A 19,912-nucleotide genomic window follows, 5' to 3' on the forward strand; every position below is an offset into this window, starting at 1 on the left:
GGTGTAACATGTGCTCTCTTTGGTTCATTAAAGACCAGATGTGCTGCTGCATTCTGGATCATCTGGAGGGGTCTAGTTGCACATGCAAGGAGGCCTGCAATGAGAGCATTACAGTAATCCAGTCTAGTTATGACAAGTGACTGGACAAGCAGTTGTATGGCATGTTCAGAGAGGAAGGGTCTTATCTTCCTGATATTGTAGAGTGTAAATCTACATGATCTTGCGGTCTTTGAGATGTGGTCTGTGAAATTTAGTCTGTTGTCGATGGTTACCCCTAGATTTCTGACCGATTTGGAAGGCGTTACTGTAGTTGCACCCAGCTGCCCGGTGATGTTGTGTTCAACATCAGGGTTGGCTGGAAAGACAAGGAGTTCAGTCATGGCTGGGTTGAGTTGCAGGTGGTGCTCCTTCATCCAGGCCGAGATGTCCGCCAGGCAGGCAGAAATTTGAGCAGTCACTGTGGTGTCGTTGGGCTGGAAAGACAAGTAGAGTTGCGTGTCATCAGCGTAACAGTGGTAAGAGAAACCATGTGCTTGAATGATGGGTCCCAGTGATGTTGTGTATATAGAGAAGAGAAGTGGCCCAAGCACTGATCCCTGAAGTACCCCAGTAAGTAGCTGATGTGGCTTGGATACCTCACCTCTCCAGGCTACCTTGAAGGACCTACCTGAGAGATAGGAATTAAACCAGTCAAGCACATTTCCTGTGATGCCCAGCGAGGAAAGGGTAGAGAGTAATATCTGATGGTTGACTGTGTCAAAGGCTGCAGAAAGGTCCAGCAGAATCAGGACTGATGATCTGGATTCAGCTTTTGCTCGTCTCAGCGACTCGGTGACAGACAGCAGGGCGGTCTCGGTGGAGTGTCTACTTTTAAAGCCTGACTAATTGTCATCCAGCAGCTTGTTCTGTGAGAGATAGGCAGAGATTTGATTGAAAACTGCCCTTTCAAGTTTTTTTGCCATGAATGGTATGAGAGAGACTGGTCTGTAGTGTTCTATTTGTGTGGGATTAATTGCGGGTTTCTTCAGCAGCGGGGTTACTCTAGCCTGCTTAAATGTAGTGGGAAAAGTGCCTGTAAGTAGAGATGTGTTAATTATGTGTGTGAGTGCAGGTAGGATGGATGGAGAAATGGCCTGGAGAAGGTGGGAAGGAATGGGGTCAAGGGAACAGGTGGTGGGGTGGTTGGAGAGGAGGAGTTTAGAGACCTCAGTGTCAGTCAGAGGAGAGAACATGGAGACAGAAGAGTTGCATACAGGAGACAGGTGTTTGACAAGGTGTGGTGCTGAGAATGTATTGCTGATGGCTGCAACCTTATTAGTAAAAAATGTGGCGAAGACATCTGCTGTCAGTGATGTGTCAGGCGGTGGAGGGGGAGGGCAGAGAAGTGTGTTGAATGTTCTAAACAAGCTGCAAGTGTCAGTGGTGCTGTTGATCTTGTTCTGGTAATAGGAGGTTTTTGCAGATTTGACATTATCTGAAAAAGTTGCAAGCAGGGACTGATATTTACCTAGATCTGTTGGATCTTTAGATTTCCGCCATCTCCTCTCAGCTGCCCTGAGGTCAGTCCGATGTTCACGAAGGACGTCAGACAGCCAGGGGCTGGGTGGTGTAGCACGTGCTGGCCTAGTAGAGATAGGACAGATGTTGTCTAGACAGGTTGTTAAAGTAGAGCTTAGTGTGTCTGTGGCAGTGTTTACATTAAGTGTGGTAAATATATTTTGTGTAGGAAGAGATGTAGAGACAGAAGTGGAAAGGCGAGAGGGTGAGAGGGAACGGAGGTTACGGCAAAAGGAAACCAATGGTGGAGTCTGTTTTAATGTAGATGGGAGTGTCATGTTGAATTGAGCAAAGTAGTGATCAGAGACATGTAAAGGAGTAACAAGAATATTTGAGTTGGTACAGTTACGTGTAAAGATGAGGTCCAGCTGGTTGCCCGATCTGTGAGTTGCTGTGGTGTGTAGTTTTTCCAAGTCAAATGAGGCCAGGAGAGTATTCAATTCAGTGGCCTGGGGCTTGTCTTGGTGTATGTTGAAATCACCAAGAACCACAAGTGGCCTACCATCCTCCGGCAAGGAGGACAGCAGGACATCCAACTCCTCAAAAAAGTTTGTCAGCTGACCTAGAGGGCGATAGATGACAACAACATGGATTTTAGTGGGTTGCACTGTAGTAATAGCATGGAATTCAAAACTAGTATTGTTACATAGTGAAGAGTGTGGTGAAAAAGTCCAGTTGTTATGAATGAGCAAACCTGTTCCCCCACCCCTACCGGTGTGTCGAGGGGTGTGAGAGAAGGAGAAGTTGTTGGAGAGAGCAGCAGGTGTTGCTGTATCCTCTGGACGTATCCATGTTTCTGTCAGTGCCAGGATGCTGAGGGTGGACTGCGTGGCAAAGGCTGGAATGAAGTCAGCTTTGTTCACAGCTGACTGGCAGTTCCAGAGTCCCACTGAGAAAGAGAATGGAGCAGGTGCTGAAGTACAAAGTGGCCGTAGGTTGTGTGGGTTGCATTTGGTCTTGCATCGATATCGTGTAAACGGTCTGTAACAGATAACAGGGATGTGCTTGAAGGCATGTGTTATTCGTGAAGTAGACATGTTAGTATATAGAAGGAAAAGCGATACAATAACAAGATACTTAAGTGCTATGGTAAGTGGCGCCTTGTCGGTGTCCTTGCTCGGTGGACTCGCACAGGTAGACTCGCTGGTCTTTACACAAGTAGGTCTTCACACGTGGAGTTCACTTCCGCTGCTGCTTCCACGTCAGCATTCGAGTCAAATATATACGCGATGATAATGAGCCGTTCAATGAAAAAGGCAGGACACACCTTAATGCTACTTAGCACAACAAAGCTAGTCATGTGGTCAGCCGAAACTAAGGGTCGTGCGAGGTGACAAGTGTGACTTCCGTGCACCGCAAATAAATTATGCTGCACTTTAGCAATAAATAATACCCTAAAACAAGTGAAGCACTGTTTATAAACACTAAAAACCACGATAGTTTTACACACACACTGGCCAATCAACGCTAAATCTAGCAGTGAGTAACCTGGGACAAGTCAAAAACAATATAGCACACACACACACACACACACACCAACCTTCGTATAAGCGACGTGGGTTCAAGACAGTAAACAAACAGCACAAGTCTAGCAATGAATACCACTCTTCAACAAAGTAAAACAATGAAATAAACACACTTACACGCAACTGCAGACTCCTGTAGATAGACTGCTTATCCTGGATGACTATGGATCCAACGGTTTAAATATCTTACCTGGCGCTGGACACGCCTTAATGCTACTTAGCACAACAAAGCTAGTCACGTGGTCAGCCGAAACTAAGGGTCGCGAGAGGTGACAAGTGCGACTTCTGTGCACCGTAAATAAATTATGCTGCACTTTAGCAATAAATAATACCCTAAAACAAGTGAAGCACTGTTTATAAACACTAAAAACCACGATAGTTTTACACACACTCTGACCAATCAACGTTAAATCTAGCAGTGAGTAACCTGGGACAAGTCAAAAACAATATAGCACACACACACCAACCTTCGTATAAGCGACGCAGGTTCAAGACAGTAAACAAACAGCACAAGTCTAGCAATGAATACCACTCTTCAACAAAGTAAAACAATGAAATAAACACACCTACACGCAACTGCAGACTCCTGTAGATAGATTGCTTATCCATTCCTTTTGGGAAAGGTAGTGTTTATTAGAAGGAAACATGGATTTTTTTTTCTCCCTGGTCGTAGCCTTTTCCATTAGGCCTATTTGTTGGGGCTGTTCGCAATGAACGCATATTTAAGTCTGTCAGTGCTGTTTTTTTAATGTAATAATGTTCTAGTTGGACTGTTGTCAGTTAAAAAATAACTTCAAAACGCGATACACCTGCATTCTGCTTGTTGCTTCTTACATTGTTTTAGCTCAAGGACACGTTTGGTGCCAAGACCATTATCGGAATGAACGAATGTATAATTCCTATAAAAGAGTGACATCTCCCATGGAAAGCGAATGAGCCGCATTACCCGCTGCTGGCAAACGTTGCAAAAAAATATTTGTGCATTTGCTCAACACAGAAAAAATTAACAAAAGCATATCCAGCAGCAAATAAGCTCAATGTGGGTGCCCGACCAAATTGGTATTCTTTTGCATTTGCTCAACAAGCACCAATTCTGAAAGGGCGCGGAATGAAGTAACCCCCCCCCCCCCCAAGAGATCACTGCTCAAGCCTGAAAAGGTGGACATGCTCTTTCTTGTCAAAAACATTTACTAATGTTTGACTAATGTATATATTTATTGTTTGGCATGTTCGTTTTTTACTTAACCTATGTTTGCTGTATGGCATGTTGGTTGAGGTTTGTTGAACAACACACAATTTAATCTGATTGTACTTTATTTTCCCAGTTTCATTTTCATTTAGTTAAAATAAATAATAAATAAAATTAAAAGTTTGAAATCAAGCTGCCATTGTGTTGGCCACTGAGCAATAGAAATTAAACCATAGCACCACTGAGTGTCCAACTACGGCATTACCAGTATAACCGGCTTTGAACACGGATACACACCGGTATGAAAATTATGACATCTTGGCAAGTCTACATATCAGTAGCCTATTAAAAGCTATTTTATTTTACATAGAGGTGGTTGCCTCATAGAGACCAACATGATATCACATGGCCAGCTAAATATTACTCGTCTTCTCTCTGTATCCTCTGTGTTTTTGGAAACTTTGCCTCACTGAATAAATTAATTATGGCTGACTGTGAATAACACATTTCTACAGTGGTATCAGTAACTTAATAATAACATTTGGTTCTGTGTGATGTATCCATAACCTGAGGTGTCAGTATAAGTTCAAGACAACTACTGTACAATATCAGCCAGTGCAACATCAATAAAAAAATTACCATTAACCCCTTAAACTTTGTGGACCTGTTGGTCAAGTGGGCGGGGCCAAGAGTGTGCAATAAGTTAACGCTTAAAATGTAAAAGTCCCTGGATACATTAGTCATTTTGTCTTAGATGTCCAGTCATTATGTCTCAGATGTCCATAACAAAATATGCAGTCCAACAAATCATCTACAAACTATGTTCTTGACTACCGATGATGAAATATTCATCATCGTAAACTGAACATCATCTTAAAGCTAAGCCATTATAGCTTTCCAACGACACCTATATAAAGCTCCTAGTCTCCTCAGAAGCTCAGAGATATTCAATTAAATAGTGGGGAAGGTGCGTAGGCCATAAAATAGACTGAATGCCTATGGACGAGCACTTAGTCAAGTGCTTTGCTGCGTTAGAGTGCTATCTGCATTTCAGATCTGTATACTGCATTTGAATGTGATAGAGAAAAATTTATTTTTCCTAGTACCTGCTGCCAGTACCTGCTGCCATCTAGTGGAATGAACTACCACTTTTTGCAGGGACATAAAGCAGACAAAGGCTGAATCACAGGCTTTCAAATATAGAATAAAATAACACAATAAAAAAAAAAAAAGAATGATAGAGTATATATAGAGTATATAAAATATTGCATGCCTCTTTCCAGTGACAATTCTTCGGGCATCCCTCCACCCCATCTCCACATTTATTTTAACATTTGCTTAGTATACTTTAACTTCAATTAATCTATCAACATGTATTATCTCTCTTCAAGTAGTCCAGGGTGGAATTGGAGCCTGAGATAAGTTTCATGCTCTCAATTGCAGACAGGAAGCCAACCCAGTTTAATATTTACAGTTATCTCAAGATTATACAATACATACAATGTATACATACATAAAGACATACAATACGATACAATACAACTTTATTGTCAGCCGTAGTTAAAATTTGTCTTTGACCACACCTGTTACAACAGTAAAAACACAATAAAACATAAGTTTAATGTCTCATTCGGGCTCGGGAGGAGGATGAGCTCTCGATCGCAGCATTCAGGTGTCGGTTGACCTTCGGGTGTGCTCGCCCAGTCTGAGGCAGATGCGGAGTCGTGGCAGCACCTTTTACTGCCCAGACCCGGCTTCCGAGTTCCTCCGCTCTCACTACCCTCGATGGTGGGGCAGCCAGGGGGTACACAGAGGTTCCTCAGGTGGAGCAGGCGATTGTGGTGCACCTTTGCCACCTGGCGTAATCGCCCTAGACTCCCGTCTGGACTTTGCCCAGCAGTTCTCGATGGTCAAGAAGCAGACAGAGGCCATCCATCACATCTTGCCCCGGAGTGGTTCATCCTGCGGACCGCCGAGATCCTGCACTCCGTCTGCTCGTCACCGAGGGCGTCCTCCTGTGGCAGCAACACCGGCTCCACCACAGCCCGAGCCAACCACTTGGCCCTGGCATAGAGCCCCCCGCAGGAAGCTGATGCCCCCCGTCCCACGGTCCGGTGCCAAGAACCCCAGGAAGGCTTCAAAGCATCCCTAAGACGGGCGAACCAGGGGCGAGGAGACCCACTGTAAGTCTGGAGGTGGTGCACAGACCACTCCATCCCCTGGTGGAGGGCCAGGAGGATAATCTTTTGTATCCTTTTGTGTTGGTTTCGCCGCATGCCCAAGGGGATGCAGCACCCACACTTTCAAAAAAAGAGCAGTTTCCTCACTCTCTGTGTCACACACTCGGTGTTTATGGACGTCGTTGTCATGACAGTTGTACATCAATCATTCACGGCTGGGGCGCTGCGGGTGCGGTTTCTCCACATTCATGCACCCAGCTGCAGCACAGCCTCCTCAGCCTCCTCCCCCGTCGCTGATTGGTCCTATGGTGGGTATGCGGAGCAAGGTAAGTACTCTAACATTTCTCTCGGCACAGCCACGAGTTCGGGATGTGAGGCCTCTCGATGTGCAGTTCCTGCTCCGCCCCGCCACGAGGCCCTATCCGCAGGTATGGCAAAGGCGATTGTCCCCTTGGTGCCCCTTGCTCAGAGCTTGGAGGCATGGATAGCGCTCTCCAACCCATTGCGCTGGCTGGCCAGGATGATCCGACTCAGCTACGTGATTCAGTTTGCCAGGCGCCCGCCCAGGTTCAATGGTGTCCGTTTCACCTCGGTAGGAGGTGAAGATGCCGCTGTCATGCGTGCGGAAATCGCAGAAGGACGCGATAGAGCCTGTCCCTCCAGCCGAGATGAAGAAGGGGTTCTACAGCCCCTACTTCATCGTACCAAAGAAAGTGGGTTGCGGCCAATCTTGGACCTGCGAGTGTTGAATCGGGCCCTGCACAGGCTCCCGTTCAAGATGCTGATGCAGAAGTGCATTCTGTCACATGTCCGGCATCAAGATTGGTTCATGGCGGTAGACCTGAAGGACGCATACTTTCATGTCTTGATTTTGCCTCGACACAGACCATTCCTTCGGTTTGCCTTCGAGGGCCGGGCATATCAGAACAAGGTCCTCCCCTTTGGTCTGTCCCTGTCGCCTCGCGTCTTTACGAAAGTTGCAGAGGCAGCCCTTGCCCTGCTAAGGGAAGTGGGCATCCGCATCCTCAATTATCTCAATGACTGGCTGATTCTAGCTCACTCTCGAGATCTATTGTGTGCGCACAGAGACCTGGTGCTCAGACACTTCAGCCGATTGGGGCTTCAGGTCAACTGGGAAAAGAGCAAGCTCTCCCCGGTGCAGAGCATCTCTTTTCTCATGATGGAGTTGGACACAGTCGCTATGACAGTGTGCCTCATGAATGATTACGCTCAGTTGGTGCTGAATTGCCTGAAGTCATTCAGGGGAAGAATAGGGGTCCCACTGAAACAATTTCAGAGGCTTCTGAGGCATATGGCATCCTCGGCGGAGGTTACGCCGCTTGGGTTGATGCATATGAGACCGCTTCAGCACTTGCTCGAGTCCCGAGATGGGCGTGGCGCTGCGGTACACATTGTGTGGCCATCACGACGATCTGTCACGGTACGTTCAGCCCTTGGACGGACTGTGCGTTTCTACGGGCAGGAGTTACCCTAAAACAAGTGTCCAGGCATATCGTCGTCATGACAGACACCTCCAAGTCAGGCTGGGGTGCCGTTTGCAATGGGCACGTAGCCTTGGGCTTCAAGACAGGACCTCGACTGCATTGGCATATCAACTGCCTCAAGTTTCTGGCGGTATTGCTGGCTCTGCGGAGGCTTCGGCCGTTGATCCAGGGCAAGCATGTGTTGGTCCGGATGGACAACACGGCAGTGGTAGCGTACATAAATCGCCACGCCAGTTTACACTCAGGTCGCATGTCACAACTCGCCCACCATCTCCTCCTTTGGAGTCAGCAGTGACTGAAGTCGTTGCAGGCCACTCACATCATGGGTGAACTCAACCACGCAGCAGATGCACTGTCGCGGCAAGTGACGCTCAGGGGACGCCCCAGGTGGTTTCAGCTGATTTGGAGTCGATTTGGCGAAGTGCAGGTAGACCTGTTCGCTTCCTGGGAATCCTCCCACTGCCCGCTGTGGTACTCCCTGGCCAAGGCCCCCCTCAGCACAGATGCGCTGGCACACAGCTGGCCCCGGGGTCTGCGCAAGTATGCATTTCCCCAAGTGAGCCTGCTTGCACAGACTTTGTGCAAGGTCAGGGAGAACGAAGAACAGGTCGTGTTGTAGCACCATACTGGCCCACCCGGACTTGGTTCTCGGTGCTCATGCTCCTCGTGACAGCCCCTCCCTGGCGAATTCCCCTGAGGAAGGACCTCCTTTCTCAGGGATGGAGCACGATTTGGCACCCATGCCCAGACCTCTGGAACCTCCACATCTGGCCTCTGGATGGGACGAGGAAGACCTAAGTGGGCTACCACTGGCGGTGGTAGACACTATCACTCAGGCCAGGGCTCACTCTACGAGGCAGCTGTATGCCTTGAAGTGGCGTCTGTTCATGAATTGGTGTTCTTCCCGAGCTGAAGACCCCCAGAGATGCGCAGTTGAGTCGGTGCTTTCCTTCCTGCAGGAGAAGCTGGAGGGGTGGCTGTCCCGCTCCACCTTGAATGTGTATGTGGCCGCTATAGCAGTACATCAGAATGCGGTGGACAGTAAGTCCTTGGGGAAGCACGACCTGATCATCAGGTTCTGTAGAGGTGCCAGGAGGTTGAATCCTCCTAGGCCGTGCCTCACTCCCTTGTGGGATGTCTCTGTGGTCCTGCTGGGCCTACAGAGAACCCCGTTTGAGCCCTTGGAGTCAGTCGAGCTAAAGGCCCTCTCATTGAAGATGGCCCTCCTGACTGTGCTCACTTCCATCAAGAGTTTTGGGGACCTGCAGGCATTCTCTGTCAGTGATACATGCCTAGAGTTCGGTCCAGCATACACTCACGTAATCCTGAGACCCCGGCCGGGCTATGTGTCCAAGGTTCCCACTACCCCTTTTAGGGATCAGGTGGTGAACCTGCAAGTGCTGCCCCGGGAGGAGGCAGACCCAGCCTTGTCATTGCTGTGTCCGGTATGCACTTTGCTTGTTTACTTGTACTGCACGGAGATCTTTAGATGCTCTGAGCAGCTCTTTGTCTGTTTTGGGGGACAGCAGAAGGGGAAGACTGTCTCCAAACAAAGGATTGCCCACTGGATCAAGGATGCCATCGCTTTGGCATACCAGGCCCAGGGTGCACCGTCCCCCTGGGAGTACAAGCACACTCTACTAGGAGTATGGCATCCTCCTGGGCCCTGGCGAACAGCGCCTCTCTAACAGACATCTGTAGAGCAGAGGGCTGGGTGACACCCAATACCTTTGCAAGATTTTATAATCTACGGGTTGAGCCAGTTTTGTCCCGTGTGTTAGCGGGTATGAACAGGTAAGTATGCAGGCAGCTGGCCAGGTGTACCGCTTGCGCACAGGGCCTTTCCCCTCCCTGAGGGGAAAACGTGTGCTTTTTACGTCCACGTGCGTTCCCGGGACCGGTGAACCCTGGATGTCTTTCCTCCCTCAGCACCTGCAGCAGGCGAATTTGGCAGAGGAATTCGATGCCAGGCCCAGTACTTGCATTATCCCCTGTACTGGGATAGGTGCTCCATATGTGGTGGTTCCCTGTTGGTAACCCCATGTGACGTATTTTTCCACGGTATGGTTTCCCTGACGGTAAACCCGTGTCTTCCCTGGTGCAGAGCCTGCTCTGCTACCAGTCGCTGCATTTGTAGAGTTCCTCCCTTCCGGGTAGGACCTACCGCGTGGGCTTCTTTACATATTTGGTACTTCCCGGTTGGTAAGTTCATGTGACGTATTCTCCACATGTTAATCTCCTCTTCAGGCAGGAAGTGGTCTCCGCAGTGTCTTTTCCCCATGGGGAAAAAGAACACCTTCCCCAATGTGAATACATCTGGCCCCAGCTGAATGAATTTTAATTTTTTGGGAGAAAAAGAAGAAATGCTGAAGCAGCTGGTGCGGCCTGTTCCCGTTGTAAGTACGCCCCCCCCCCCCTTGGGGTTTGAGGGATCATGCGATGTACGTGGGGCATTGGGTAGGTTACGATGGGGCTGGGTGCACTTGCTACTAGGCACGCAGTGGCTTGCCTGCACCTGCACGGCCGATCCATGTAACACAGTTCAGCTGGTTGTGCTGTTTTGTATAGGGACCCCTAGTGTCACTACATCGACACAACGTTGAGTGAGTGACAGATAGGGAACATCTTGGTTACTGTTGTAACCTCCATTCCCTGATGGAGGGAACGAGACATTGTGTCCCTCTTGCCACAACACTGAACTACCTGCTGAAATGGGCAGGACTCTGTCTAGGCTCCTCAGCACAAATCTGAATGTGTGGTTGCAAGACGGCTCCTTTTATACCCGTATGTCTGGGGGAGTGGCATACAAATTCCACTCGCCAATTCTCATTGGCCTTTTCTCAAATATCAGAGGTGTTTGGGGCTCCCAAGCATGACTCCTAGTGTCACTACATCAACACAACATCTCGTTCCCTGCATCAGGGAACGGAGGTTACAACAGTAACCAAGACGTTATGTGTCCTCTATTTTCAAGCAAAAAGTCTAATTTTATTCCACTGGATGGTAGCATGTACTAGAAAAAATATTTCTTCCTCTATCACCTTCCATCACATTATACTGATCTGAAATGTAGGTAGTGCTCTAGTGCATTTTAGCCTTCAAATCAGCACTCACCTATAGACAAAAAGTCTTCTTTTGTTAAGTGCTGAGAGCTTCCACACTGTTTTGTTAAATATCATGGCTTCTGAGTTGTCTAGAAGCCCAAGGTGTCTCGGTGTCATTGGAAAGCAGAGAATCCCAACTTTAAAAGGATGTGTAACATTTCATCTTCTATTGATGGGAACCTATTTTGTTGATTATTTATTTCTCATACTTTTTCTACCAGACTTCATATTTTGTTCTACATTTTTTTGACACAACATTGGATTATTCACCCAAGCTATCTAACAAACAAGTAAACAAGTAATTCATTTGACTCATTTTTAAGCTAACAACCCAAGGTAAGATTTAATATAAAGTTTGAAGCTATTTGGGGCTTACAGATCAGTGGTCAGCACAGAAAAGAGATGTTTGCATTTTATGCCTTACCAAAATAAAATTTTACTTTGTGATATTTAAAAAAAATAAATAATTCAAACTTCAGATTCTAAGCTTTCAAATGATACCACATATGCCCAACTTATGCAGGGACTTCAGTGTTTTAAGTGATAAAATGGCTTGCTATACAGCGGGTCGCAGAGTTTAAGAGTTAAAAACAGATACGTAAAACGAGTAAAGGTAAGTGTGCCATTCCGTTTAAAATAATTTTTTTACATTCCGCATTTTGTTTTAAATATCCAATGGCAGTAGGTATAAATTATCTCACTACAGCTTGTTTATGGCGTGCTCTATCCAGCGATTGTTCGTCATCTTCTAACATGAATATCACAATTGTTTCTCCCTCCAAAGTGCCCTTCGGTACGTGATTTATTCTGAAGCATCATGCAACAGAGAACTCCTTCCAATCGACCGATAATCTAATGACAACTTCTTTTCAAACCAACGCAGACATTTTAACACAAGCTCGCTGCCGCGCAGCACTCGCTCTGACCATTCCACAGCACACTGCAGTTATACACGGCCTCTGTCCAAACACACACGAGCCGAATTCGGCTCCGCAAGAGGCGGCTCATGCGCTACATCCCAACTCATTCATAATCATCCTGCAACGTCTCTCACTTCCTCTCAGCATTATTGATGTATGTTGTACTACAGGTGACAGTCATACTCCTAAGGAGCGAATGGCCTCAAGTGAATCCTTCAATGATGATTGCAAGTCCATTTCTCCTGCATATCTGTATGCAGTACAGAGCCAAAGCTCTTATTTCTCAGATCATTTTATGCTGTTTTTTCACATCGTTTATTAAGATGTACTGTATTCCCCAGCACATTTCTCCTGCATTTCCATATGCATTGCAAAGCTGCAACTCTCTTTTAATAGATTATTGTTATGCTTCTGGTCAAATGTTATTAATATTTATTTTGTCTTCTCTCTCTCTCTCTCTAGAAAAATAAGTTTTCCCTCTACCGGCGCAAGTGCAGCCTACTCTCCAGTGGCCATGGAGCTTACTTTTCACAGATTATTTCTTATTTCACAGGGTTGTGAAATGTCTTTCTAGTATAAGTTTCACCTAAATATGACTATTTTGTCTTTTCTACAGCAACGCCTGAAATTGCGCCTTCCACAGGGGTTTCACCAATATTACTTCCAGCAGGTCTCTGCATGAGCCCATTTAAATTCCTGTCACTGGATTGTACGCAGGTTTACCTCTCGCTTTTTCTATCTTGGTGTCTTTCTAAGACTTCACCATTACCTACCGAGGAGCCAAAGATGGCAAACATTTTAGTTGTTAAGAAAGCACAACTGCGGTGCTCCTGCATTTGGCTCAAAACATCCCTAAGCAGCACATATGTGCTGTCCGCGTGCCACAACTTCGGAATCTTTTGGGTCATGCAACAAACTCCCACGACACCACAAACCAGCGCAAATGTGCTGTACAGGTGCCACAACTGCGGTGTCTTTTAGGCTGTGCATCTAAACCTCTGCCATGCGACAAACTCCCACCACACCGCAAAGCAGCACAAATGTGTTGTCCAGGTGCCGCAACTGCGGAACCTTTCAGGCCGTGCCACTAAATCTCCCACAATACCGCAACCATGTTTCCTGTTTCCTCTTATGTTTCCTTTTATTAAAAGTCTAGGGGTATAGCTCATAAATATATACCCATCGCAAACTGCAATTCGGCAAGGTTCTTTACTCTGCACCACCCGCCATTCGAAAGCAGTGTGGGCTCTTGCGTTTGGACCAGTGTGAGCCTATGCAATTTGGCCACAGGTTCTCCTGTTTGAATCGCAGTGTGGGCCCTGCCGTTCGAACGATATGCAGGCTTTCCCGTCAAATTACAGTGTGGGCTCTCCCATTCGAATGTAGTGTGAGATTTTACATCATTCACTCCGTGGGCTCTCCCATCCAAAACGCAGTATGAGCTCTCCCATTTGAGTGCAGTGGTGGTCCAGGAATCTTATGAGCCTTTAGCATTTCCCGTTAGCCTTCGAATTGGCATTTCTGATGCTCATGGTTAAAATGAGCCCAACACATAATAAGTATAGCCTGATATAACCTCCTAAATAACCTTGTGCTTTCCTTACAGGCATGTGTAAACATAATAAAGCCATGTGTGCCCCACTTGATTCTACCGCAGCAGAGCCCCACTTGGTACCGCCGCAGCAGTGCCCCACTTGATACTGTGCCACAGCGCCCGACCACCCTCGATACCGCCACAGCAGCTCCCGCCAATGTTCGATACCGCCACAGCAGTACCCCTTTCGCTTTTGATACTGCCACAGTAGTGCCCCGACATGACAAACGTAATAAAGCTATGTTTTCATAAATAATAGTTTTTCTTCCCTTACAGGTGTGTATAAAGTTGTGTATTCCTAACTAAACATTTGCTTCCACTACAGGTGCGTACAAACATAATTGTCATGTTTTTCCTAACTAACATTTTGGTTCCCTTGCAGGTGTGTATAAATGCAATGGTTATATTTTCTTAACTAACTGTTCTCCTGTTCGAATCACAGTATGAGCCCTCCCTTTCAAACGAAGTATGAGCCAACTCTCGTTTTCACCTTCCCTGTTCGCATGCCGTGAGCCCATCCACTTCTACAACGAGTGGTGGTCTCCCATTCAAATCGCAGTGTAGCCCTCTCGACCAGCCATCGTACAAGAATGCACCTTCAAACACACGCGTAAAGCACTCCCTCTATACAGATTTTGGGGGGAAGAACAATTCAGAAGTATCCGCCAAGCCAATTTACCAAATAGAATTGTTGCTGGCTTGCTATCCTAAATACTTCCTGCCATAGTCATGGTACCGATCTTTCATCTTAATGCCTTTTTGGGGGGTAATCAGGACTTGAGTCGAGTCTCGAGCTCCGAGCCCTCCAGTATACGGACAGCAAGCCAAATACATTTACTGCTTCAACACAAGATTACATTAACATACGAACTACTGAAATGGAGTTAATTTTGTGTTAATTTTAATCTGACAAATCACAGCCCATGAGCAGAAGTATATAAACCGCTGCTTACCTGCTTCCTGTGACAACTCTCCTGACATCCCACCTCCACCCCATCTCCACCTATTGTCTAGATTCATTATCTAAATAAGTAAAGTCCGGGGGGGGGGGGTGGTATCAGGACTCAAATTGAGTCTCGAGCTCCGAGCCCTCCAGTATACGGACAGCAAGTCAAATACATTTACTGCTTCAACACAAGATTACATTAACATATGAACTACTGAATAACCAATTTTTTAGTTTAATTTATATTAAACACCGATGCACTGTTGTTGCACCAATTCAGTAAATAATCTACACAATGCATATACTGATATACATCTTTTCTATTGTCCTTTTGCAGGACAATCACCAGAGCCATGTCATCAGCATATTTAAAAAGGTTAAAATTAGGGAAGTGTCACGAGCGCACCAGGCTCTCCCTCACCATCAGTCACCCGCCCGCACTCGCCAGAGTTTTAATCACTGACAGCTGCAGCTTATCATCACCTCATTAAGACTTGCACTTAAGTCTCACTCTCACACTCAGTCAGTGCCTGGCCTTGTTGTAGGTACCTTGGACTTCCCTTTTGCTCTGCCGCAGTGGAATACTGTTTTTCTGTTTATTACTTATCTGATTGTCGACGATCTGTTCTGGATATACTAGATAAATGATTCTGAGAATTCTGAGAATACGGCATACCTACTCACCTGTGTTAACCTCACCTGTTTGTCAACTATCTGCTCTTGACGTGTAAGATAAGTGACTTTGTGAAACCTGAGTTTACTGCATATATACTCATCTGTTTGAAACTTGCCTGTTAGAAAACAAACCTCTCTGAATGCACTGGAAACGTGAATTTGAGAACTCCGAATATACTTTGTCAAACCTGCTCCTCTGTTTATGAAAGTGACTCACCTGTGTCCCTGTCTGAAGTTTTAAGTTACCTGTTTGGGCACGTGTTGATTTGGAATGAACCATTTATGGATCTGTGCCTTCTGCCTTGGTTCACTGTATGATCAAAGACTTTGTTCAAAGACTTTGTACCTTACCAGAATACTTACCTTACTTCGCTTCCCTGCTTTTCCTGTGTCCAGTGTAATAAACTCCTGCATCTGGGTTCATCTCAGCTCCCGAATTGGTGTGTGATTGCAGGTAGCAGACCCTAAATTTCTTAACATAAAAGGAAAATAGTATATAGAGGATAAGAAACAGCCCTGAGGGGCCCCTGTATTAATGAAGAATTCATCTGAAACTTGTCCCCTGTACAAAACCTTCTGCATGCAATGCAGCAAAAAGTATTTGTTCCAAAGTATCAGGCTTCTATTAACACCCCACGCCATCAATCGCTCTAATAGGATATCAATCTGCAAGCGCGTGACCTTCGAGGGGCCTGGTTTGCCTATGAGGAAGCTTGCGATCATTGAGGTGAGAGTGATATTTTAAGGAGGGTTTTAACTGTTCGCTTTTCACTGTCAGGCTAGGCAGCTAAAATGTCAAAGTGTTCTTAAATGTTCCCATCAGTGCCCACTCATCCACCCACACACACACACACACACACACACACACACACACACACACACACACACACTTTTATATCATTGTGTGGACTCTCCATAGACATCCATGCATTTTATACAGATCTAATGATAATTTCTATCCCCTACCCCTAAATCTAACCCTCACAGAAACCTTTTTTACATTTTCAAAAAAACATCGTTTGGTATGTTTACTAAGCCATTTCCCTTGTGGGGACCGCTGGCTGGGCCCCACAAGGTAGGTGATCTCAGGTTTTACTATCCTTGTGGGGACATTTGTTCCCCACAATGTAGGATAAACATGTACACACACACACACACAAACACACACACACCCATTCTCTTTCTCTCCCACAAGGCATTTTGTTTTAGTGAAACAACCTATTTGGGACATAAAACCATCAGTCATTGCCTCGCTGAGATGCAGCAAAATAGTTTTTAAAGCATATTTGACTGGAGACGGAACACATTATTCTGAACTGAATTGTATTCATCACTTAAACTACACAAAGGCAGATAACACCTAGTTGGTTATGTCTTCAAAGGACAAAAAACATCTATTTCTAATGTTAATTCCTGATAACAATAGTTCTGAGAGTGTGAAAAATTAAGACAGAATAAAGAAAGAACAGCCTAAGGATCTTAGATAGCAGCTGGTATTTTATAATTTAATCACCATATTGGAGCTTTTAAGTAATACAGGGGCATTTACAGTAGTGTGTCATTGCACCAGGGCTGATTACAAATTATTTTAAAATTACCTACTTTCCCAAGAATACAATGCAACACAATTATAAACACTTGTAAGAGGAACACATTTAGTAGAATAAACTACTGTCTCTTGTTTCTTGAAGATTATTGCATCAGAAACAACACAGCTCAGGCTGCACATGAGTCATCAGTCAGTTGCTTGAGATACATCAAGACAATCTTGAGAGAATAGTTGATTTAGATGTGTACCTCAATCACCTACATAGTCTGTGGTCCCAGCAAGAATTCTAAGGTGTCATTTATTAACTAGAGGAAACCATTAAAATCAAACCCCTTCAGCAACTTAAATACTCACAGGCCCTTAACACACCATCTGCAGAATATTTCTTAATGCCACGTTAATCTCTTAAAAAAAAAAAAGAAAGCTTGTTAATAGGACACAGCCTTGAGAGACAGAGCCTAGAAGAAATGACTGTGAGTAGTAAGACAGTGGATTGTAGATCATCTTTCACAAAAATATACATAAACTACAGAGCCAAAATCCCTTCTCAGCATGGGCTGTGGCTCCAGGTAACAGCAGCTCAGTCTCCATATGTTTCCCTTTTGGATGGAACCTACAATGCAGAAGAGTACATCAAATGATACACCAAACTTATTACTTTCTTTCTTCTGTGGAATAAAAAAAAGGTGAATTTGTAAAATGTCTTTACAGTTTGTATGCCATATAATACAAGTGAATAGTGACCCCAGTCTGTCAAAAAAGCTAAAAAAATAAAAAATAAAAACGTTAAAAATAAATAAATTAAAATTAAAATCATGAAACTCAAACTATCTGTCTGTGACAAAATATTTTGCTAATTATGTGGTTCATTACATTTATTGTTTCAAGGTAGCATGTCCACTGTTTGGCGTTAAAAGCAAAGCAAATGTTCTACCAAACAGATGAGGATAATTCTCTATCCAGTTTTAAAGGTGCACTCTTTTTGTTAACTATAAAAGATGGATATAAAAAAGTAAAACTGCTTAAAATATTAAAGAAATGTGTCATCTTTAACTTTATGCCTTTTGGAAATCAGGCCATCTTTTGCTCACTTAGCTATTCACAGCAACATAAATTTTGATCAGGGGTGCCCAAATTTTTGCATGCCACTGTATCCTAAAGACCACACCCACAAGAACAAATAAATCAATCTAATTGGCTGATGAATCTGACAATCTGACTTTAGATGCCTATTCACTGCAGTATTGGGGGATTCTGTGGAAATTCTGAAGGCCTGACGGGGTGGAGTTCAAACTCCCGCGCTGCTTCGGCTAAGGAGCATGGCTTTGTGAAATAGTTGTCACACTTTGCTTATAAGCATCGAGGAATAAATTCTGATTGGATACATTTATTTATTTTATTTTTTTTTTGCAATTCGTTTGTAGATTAATTAGGATTGGAAAGCGATTGAAAATACGTAGGCAAAAAGGTCAATGAGAATGAAAGGATGAAATTTTTTTTATTTATTAGGCATGTTACGCCAGCAGAGAAGGCTTTGCTGGCCCTGAGAAATCACCACTGATTATCACGCTTTAATTACCAACCATATTAATTTGTTATTGTCTATTTGCTTGCGGCTGAGAATCTCTGAATGCCTGTGGCATCTTTCCTAAAGGCAGGGACTCGGCAGACCCAAGCGACAGTGTGCGTGCTCACACACAGCGTGTCTGTGTGAGTGAGAGCCAAGCTCATGTCAATTTGTGAGGGTAATTTCAACACCTCTGCACCTTGTTGCGTTGTTTTGGGTCTGGATTTAATTCGGGATCATCTGCTGTAAGTAACGACATGCCATTTCCCATATTCTGTTTATGTCTTATTAGGCAATTGTAAAGAGGAGGCGAGAAGCAGCTTTCCTGGTTCAGGTAAGGATTTATTTTTCTCTTGCAATATTCACTGAGTTGCACTTTAATCACACACCGCTTCATCAAAATAAAACTCTCATCATCACAGAACTCTTGCTTCCTGTTCGGCTCTGTGGTGCCCAGGCTCTCTCTCCCTTTCTACTTGCGGTGTGGCTCTATTTATCCACTCTCCCCGTGCTTACTGAAATTAGAGACAGGTGTTAGACATAATTTAGCTCAGGTGTAAGCGCCCTTACCGCTTTCTCTCTCTCCGGAGAGATGCTTGACCACGCCCCCGCTGCCACATATGCCCACCGCCCGACTCAGGCCGGGGCGGCATCCGGCCTGCCTGCCACTCCCCCCCCATTCCTGGAAAGTAAGTCGGCGACAGCCATCTGCGCCCCCGGTCTGTGGACCACCTTGAACTTAAACGGCTGAAGAGCCAGATACCAACGGGTGATCCGGGCATTAGTATCTTTCATGCGGTGGAGCCACTGGAGTGGGGCGTGATCCGAGCAGAGGGTGAAGGCCCGCCCCAGCAGGTAGTATCGGAGTGTGAGGACTGCCCACTTGATGGCGAGACACTCCTTTTCCACGGTGCTGTACTTAGTTTCCCTTAATGAGAGCTTACGGCTAATGTACAGCACCGGGCGCTCCTCCCCCTCCACCACCTGCGAGAGTACGGCCCCCAGCCCCCTGTCTGAAGCATCTGTCTGTAAAACAAAAGGGAGAGAGAAGTCAGGTGAATGTAAAAGCGGCCCCCCGCAAAGTGCAGCTTTAATTTGCGTGAACGCCTGCTGACACTGCTCCGTCCACTGGACCGGATCTGGAGCTCCCTTTTTAGTGAGATCAGTCAGCGGGCTGGTGACATCCGAATAATTAGGTACAAACCTTCTATAATAGCCAGCCAGCCCCAGGAACTGTCTCACCCCCTTTTTGGTCTTGGGTCTCAGGCAGGTCGCAATCGCCGCTGTCTTGTCAATTTGGGGACACACCTGCCCGTGGCCCAAGTGGAACCCCAGATACCGTACCTCCACCCGTCCAATCGCGCACTTCTTCGGATTCGCTGTGAGTCCCGCTCAGCGCAGTGATCTCAGAACTGCCCTCAGATGTTGCATATGCCGCTGCCAATCATTGCTATAAATGATGATGTCATCTAAATAGGCAGTGGCGTAGGCTGAATGCGGTCTGAGGATTCGGTCCATGAGACGCTGAAACGTAGCCGGGGCTCCAAACAAACTGAACGGAAGTGTCACAAATTGGTGTAATCCAAACGGTGTGGAGAAG

At 45.7% G+C, this 19,912-nt stretch overlaps 1 protein-coding gene across 1 annotated transcript; it reads right to left on the reverse strand.

Moving 5' to 3' along the window:
* Positions 1 to 854: 854 nt before the first annotated feature.
* Positions 855 to 2,498, reverse strand: LOC127444323 (uncharacterized; the record flags this gene model as incomplete). Its single annotated transcript, XM_051703614.1, has 3 exons — positions 855 to 905; positions 1,508 to 1,623; positions 1,907 to 2,498. Coding segments are annotated over 2 exons (708 nt in total), but the record flags the coding sequence as incomplete, so codon positions are not given.
* Between the last annotated feature and the right edge of the window lie 17,414 nt (positions 2,499 to 19,912).

The sequence above is a fragment of the Myxocyprinus asiaticus genome, chromosome 7 (genome assembly GCF_019703515.2).
Source record: "Myxocyprinus asiaticus isolate MX2 ecotype Aquarium Trade chromosome 7, UBuf_Myxa_2, whole genome shotgun sequence".
NCBI classification, from domain to species: Eukaryota; Metazoa; Chordata; class Actinopteri; order Cypriniformes; family Catostomidae; genus Myxocyprinus; species Myxocyprinus asiaticus.